Below are 5,390 nucleotides of genomic sequence, written 5' to 3'. Positions count from 1 at the left end.
TATAAATATTGATAAAAATTATATATTATTAATCAAACATATGAACGTATAAATCACGCGGCCGGATCTCGTACTATACGTATATTGAAGAAACATTTGAAAATCTGAAGTTATTTTCAACTTTAAGGCATTAGAAAACACAATTACTTCTACTAGAATTCTTCTTTAGGTTCTTGCATCATTTACATTGCAGCCGGGACTAGCGGCTAGTGCATATAAGGGTATCACGATCACTTGATACACATACCGATCTGTTCATTCCCATCCACTTCTACAGCAGTTATACCAGCCGCAGCCCTCAGTTCAGCCAGAGATTCAGTGAAAAACGTATCTAACTGTAAATAATATATTGTTGTTTTATTAATATATTTTTAACAAGGCTAAGCTCAGGCGTTCTAAAAGTAATCTACAGAAACCGAGGGTGATTGTTCTAATTTTAACGTCGATGACTGTCTGTATGTCTTTGTGTATCGTAGCTCTCAAGGAGATGGACTGGCTTCAACGCGGTTTTTTTAATTGTATGCCAGTTTCCTTGCGGTAGTTATTAGCTGTTACCTAAAAGCTGTTAGAAATAGCGGCCATCGCAATGTTTTTTCACAGCTCTCTTAAATAATGATATCAAACGAAGGAGCTCGACTTGTAAAACACTATACACATATGATAATTCATTTTCAAGATGTCCAACGGCATAACTTGCTTGGGAGGGATTTTATTTTGATTAAATTTTATATCAGCATAAGAAACCTTTCATCTCCAATAAAAATTTAAACATACGAAATATACTAACAATTACATATCTCTTTTTCTTTTATATTAGAATAAATAATAAATACGTTTTGTTTGTGTAATGAAACCATATAAATCTTGATGAAAAAATGTAATAATTCATCACGCACATAAAATTAAATTTTACGCGGTGTTCAATGCTGATATCGACGTAAATGATTTTATTAAAAAAGCTAAGGTAACTGTTTGCTATTTAGCATGCATGTGTGATGTGTCTACTATGACCTAGTGGATCGTGTCATTGGGTTGAATAACCGTTGTAACCGAAATCCTAACCGTTACCGCTATTACGTGAAAGTGTTAATAACAAAGTCCGTTGTCATCATAAATTTAAAAACTGTCAAAGCGTTCCCTCGCCATATAGCTTTAGTAAAGAAAAAAATATATACACATAATTAATTGTCGATGGAATCTTTATTTTAGGACGCAACGTGAACGCAGCTGGAAGCAATTTGATGTACCTTCATGATCATATTCTTAATTACGCTCAAACTAGTTGTAAAGCGCAGTTTCATCCGCGGATGACCCGTCGGACGAAAGCAAGCATTTCTATACATTATGCGTTATTCTAGTACATAGGCTACATAACTGCTAAGTATCATCAAAATTTTTTCAGTGGTTAACGCGTGATACGTAACGAACAGACATCAATACTATCAAACTTTCTTGTTTGTCGGTAATATTAGTTGGAAGTGGAATTTATAATGATAGACATAAAAAATATCCAGTGAGCAATTAAATAATGAAACTGCAGCGTAATGAAAGCGACTTTGGAGCTGTGGTAGCCGAAAGTAGATGACGCGGATAGCTGACTCATGTCTTGGATACCAGGCTAGTAGGCCAAGCTAACGACGTTATCCATTTATCTAAAATTCTTCGTTAATTTAGTTTATTTTATATAATACATATGAGGTTTCTGTAAACGTTGAAAAATTTCTCGATTTTACTTTTAATGGCTTTTCTGCATAAAATATTTATACAAAAATAATTTATCAAGAATTAACCTGCGACATAATAATAATGACACGTTCTCAATTCAAAATCTCAAATGTACCAGAAGATCGCAGCATATACCTCAGCATCAAGCTGTTCTGCGTCAGCAGGTCGGGGCAGCACTCTGGGACCCGTGCCTAAGGGTTGCTCTTGACCTATGAGAAAATTATTTTATTTTAATTGAGTTTTTATGCGAAGGACTTTGACTTCAATTCTTAAAGATTTTGACATTTTGAGTGTGTAAATTATCACATTATTTTCCCGTTCTAGTAGTTCGTTCTACTAGTTCTAGTACTAACTAGTAGGTATAAAACAGCATAAATAACATATTAATTTAATATCGTATCCAAAGTCATCACATACAAAGGAAATTAGACTAAAAAACGGAACGGAAACGGAAATACCTGTACACCAGTCCACACCGCGCGCTGTCGCTCGAGATTTGCAAGTGTTCCAATCCACGTTGAGAAATATCACGCTGAAAAATAATATCTCCATACTCATACATACATAAAAATACCATACTCGTCGGGAAGGCCTGGACAGTTTCTCATGAAATTTCGTGTGCATTTTTTTTTCAATGTATATATGACACTTAATCGAATGTTTCGAATTTGTAAACGGGCAATACTTTTTCGTTCTTTCAGTTGGTAAAAACGCACATCGGTTTAAATAAACAGATCTCTTTTTATATCTCTGTTCGTCATTTCATTTAAGTCTCCCACAAGCCAATTTAGTTCAAACACAGATGAGATGACTATAAAAACGATGGAACGATATCTATCGTTTCATCGTTTTTAAAAAATTAAACGTTAACTTTCACTTATAAATAACTTAAACCCTAAAGATCAATGAACCATTGCTATTAATATCCTCCAAAGCTACCGTTACGGTGTAGATACCTAGGTTTATTTCGTTTTTAATTTTTGGATGCTTCTTTTATAAAATGTCTTTTTGACAATGCGGTAACTAAATTGTATTTATTTATTTATTTTGCAAAAAGTTATCTGCGAGCGTCTGGCGGGCGTGTTTAATTGTATTTCTAGAACAACTTTCACTTAGATTTTAGAAAGTAACTTTAGAGACCTCACTGAAACCAATTTAGCCCCAGCAATAAGATCACTGGTGTTTCAAGTATCTAAGATAACAATTACTTACATATCTAGGTAGTGCAAACTAGAAAGTTTAAGTTTAAAAACTATATTATAGAGCTAAATCATTTTATTTTTGTATTTATCGTTTGACCGCACTTAAGTTAGCGCAAACAAGAAAGCATTTATATAGATTATAGCTATGGGTATGTATAATAAGCTTAGCAAGAGTAAAGAAGAAAATAACCAAGTAACTTATTATGAAAAGTCTTCTCGTGCAATAAGCGAATTATTAAAACGGCGATATTTAAAGATCAAACAAAATTAACCGATTAGGCGGAGTAGGCATCATGTCAAGCAACTCGAAATCAACACCAGACGCCGGATAACCGGTGAGAATCCAACCGTGGTCAATGCAATCCTGCCAATAAATAAAAATACATACAGATTATAGTATTATGTAATGTATTTGTGATACAGGTATTGAAATAAAAAAAACATGTCGGTACCAGCGGGCTTTTAACACGTTGGCTGCTGAAACACACCAGTTGCGTAAAAATGCTTGGAAACGAGGACGCGGCTTTACACGCCTAGCGTGTGGAAGCCGGCATCCGCGGTAAATCGCGTCTCTTGTGCGTAAAATACACTGTGCGTGTTTTATTTTCCAAGTCGCCAGTGCGTGCGGGCAACACATTTTTATCATAAAATATATTTTTTATGATTTCTTCCATTTTTATTATTTAGTTTAGATAGTTAGGATTTAATTTTATGTACAGAACATTTCACCATAGATAATGAAAATACTAGAGTGTATATAATATGTGTATATATTGTTATCTGTGACTAAACTGTATTAAACTTAAAAAGCACTATGCATAAAATAAATTTTGGTTTATATAAATCCTTGCAATATTATTGGTGTTTAGGAAAATTTTCGCTGTCAGCACTAATAACATAATACTATATAACTAATATCAGTATCAAGTGATTTATCTTAAGCAAAAACAACGTTTCGAACAACTACTTAATAGAGGATATTATAAACACAAAATAGAAGGAGCTTGTAAAAGCTAAAACTGCTACAAATTCAAACACAATCGCTAAGAATACCTTCATGGCGATACGTCGTCGGACAATATCAGCTCTCATCTGTACACTACATCCGATACTGCGGAGTTTCTTCCCGATATCGTCGTTCTTCATTTTAGCCTCGCTGAAGAGCATCCCGAACTCCACTAAGAAATGCTACATTATAATCCACCAGTAAATTGTGCTGGGAATATACGTATCATAGGTATCATGGGTTTGACGCAAGAGAAAGTATATATTCAAAAAAATCTTAATACGTGAGAGCACAGAGGTCCGCATGTAATCAGTTTTGTTTGCTTTATTTGTTATTTTTATTTATTCCGAACATGAAACTTAACACCTAAGATTTGTCAGAGTGAGAGCAACCTTTCACATATAATACAAATTAAAACAAACTTATTTGCAGTGCGTTTAACGGTCATAAGATCAGCAGAAAGCCTGCCTGGTGCCTTATTCCACTGGATAATGAAAACGGACTATTAGGAGTCAGAAAACATTTTATTAAAAGAACGCAACGTAATAACGCACAATAAACCAAATCAAACTGTTTAGCGGCAGCCATAGCCTGCGTGCGCCTGCCGGAGCCTCGAGGCCCGATCAGCAGCACGCGGTACACTCCCGGGGCCCCGCTGGCGTGCACGCCCTGCCCGGGGCCCTGCGCGCCGGATGCGCACGCCCGGATCGCGTTGAAGCATTTCATCGCGCACTTCTCGTGATCATCGTCTTGTTCAATATACACTTCCTGTAGATGAAACTGAGCTAGACTAGACTAGACTAGAGAGAGAGCTTAGACTTGGATTAAAATTACTAGTATAGTATTATGTTATCTGTATATGTGTTCTTATTACCTTAATAACTTATCAAAAAAACTGAATAACCTTAAATTAAAAGCGTACCTAACTTAATTAAAAGTGCAATAATTGGTCTAATTAAAATGGCAGATTATTAGCGACGTAAGTTATTTTTGTTTTGAATTTGTACACAGTACCTACACATACAAATAATACACATACAGGCACTAGACTTACAAAAACAAAAACCATTTAAAAAACAAGACCTTCAACGTAGACTTGTACACAAACTTCAATCCCTCAAAATCCTGCTGGAAGAAGGACCGCGCTGGGGTCCAGGGGTCCACAGTGGGGGGTGCCACTGGCGGTGGTGGCGTCAGCAGTAACGTGACAGTCGGCAATACGCCATCTTGCTGAAGGCACTGCGCTTCGCGGACAGTGCACGGGTGGTCTAATCGACATAACATCTTAATGAATCAAGATGAGCTAACTTTGGTACTTAGCTCATTTTGAATCTTTAACATAAGTGCATAAATGCTTAAAAGACATTTAACAGCAGTCTTTTGACGTGACAACGTCTTAAATTAGGTTGCGGCTCGGAGTCACTCATGAAAAAGTGTAACGCCCAGTAACGTTACGA

At 35.8% G+C, this 5,390-nt stretch overlaps 1 protein-coding gene across 1 annotated transcript in view; it reads right to left on the bottom strand.

Annotated features, from left to right (window-relative positions):
• Positions 1-5,390, bottom strand: part of LOC119829909 (adenylate kinase 8) — a 10,167-nt gene that overhangs the window by 1,961 nt on the left and 2,816 nt on the right. The window contains exons 5-11 of the mRNA XM_038352619.1: positions 5,017-5,201; positions 4,488-4,701; positions 3,981-4,105; positions 3,200-3,291; positions 2,184-2,257; positions 1,861-1,934; positions 248-335 (exon numbers count right to left, since the gene is read on the bottom strand). Of these exons, the coding sequence (XP_038208547.1) occupies positions 248-335; positions 1,861-1,934; positions 2,184-2,257; positions 3,200-3,291; positions 3,981-4,105; positions 4,488-4,701; positions 5,017-5,201 (852 nt within the window). The remainder of the gene's footprint in view (positions 1-247; positions 336-1,860; positions 1,935-2,183; positions 2,258-3,199; positions 3,292-3,980; positions 4,106-4,487; positions 4,702-5,016; positions 5,202-5,390) is intronic.

This window comes from Zerene cesonia, chromosome 11, assembly GCF_012273895.1.
Source record: "Zerene cesonia ecotype Mississippi chromosome 11, Zerene_cesonia_1.1, whole genome shotgun sequence".
NCBI classification, from domain to species: Eukaryota; Metazoa; Arthropoda; class Insecta; order Lepidoptera; family Pieridae; genus Zerene; species Zerene cesonia.
This window is presented reverse-complemented; position numbering and strand designations above follow the sequence as displayed.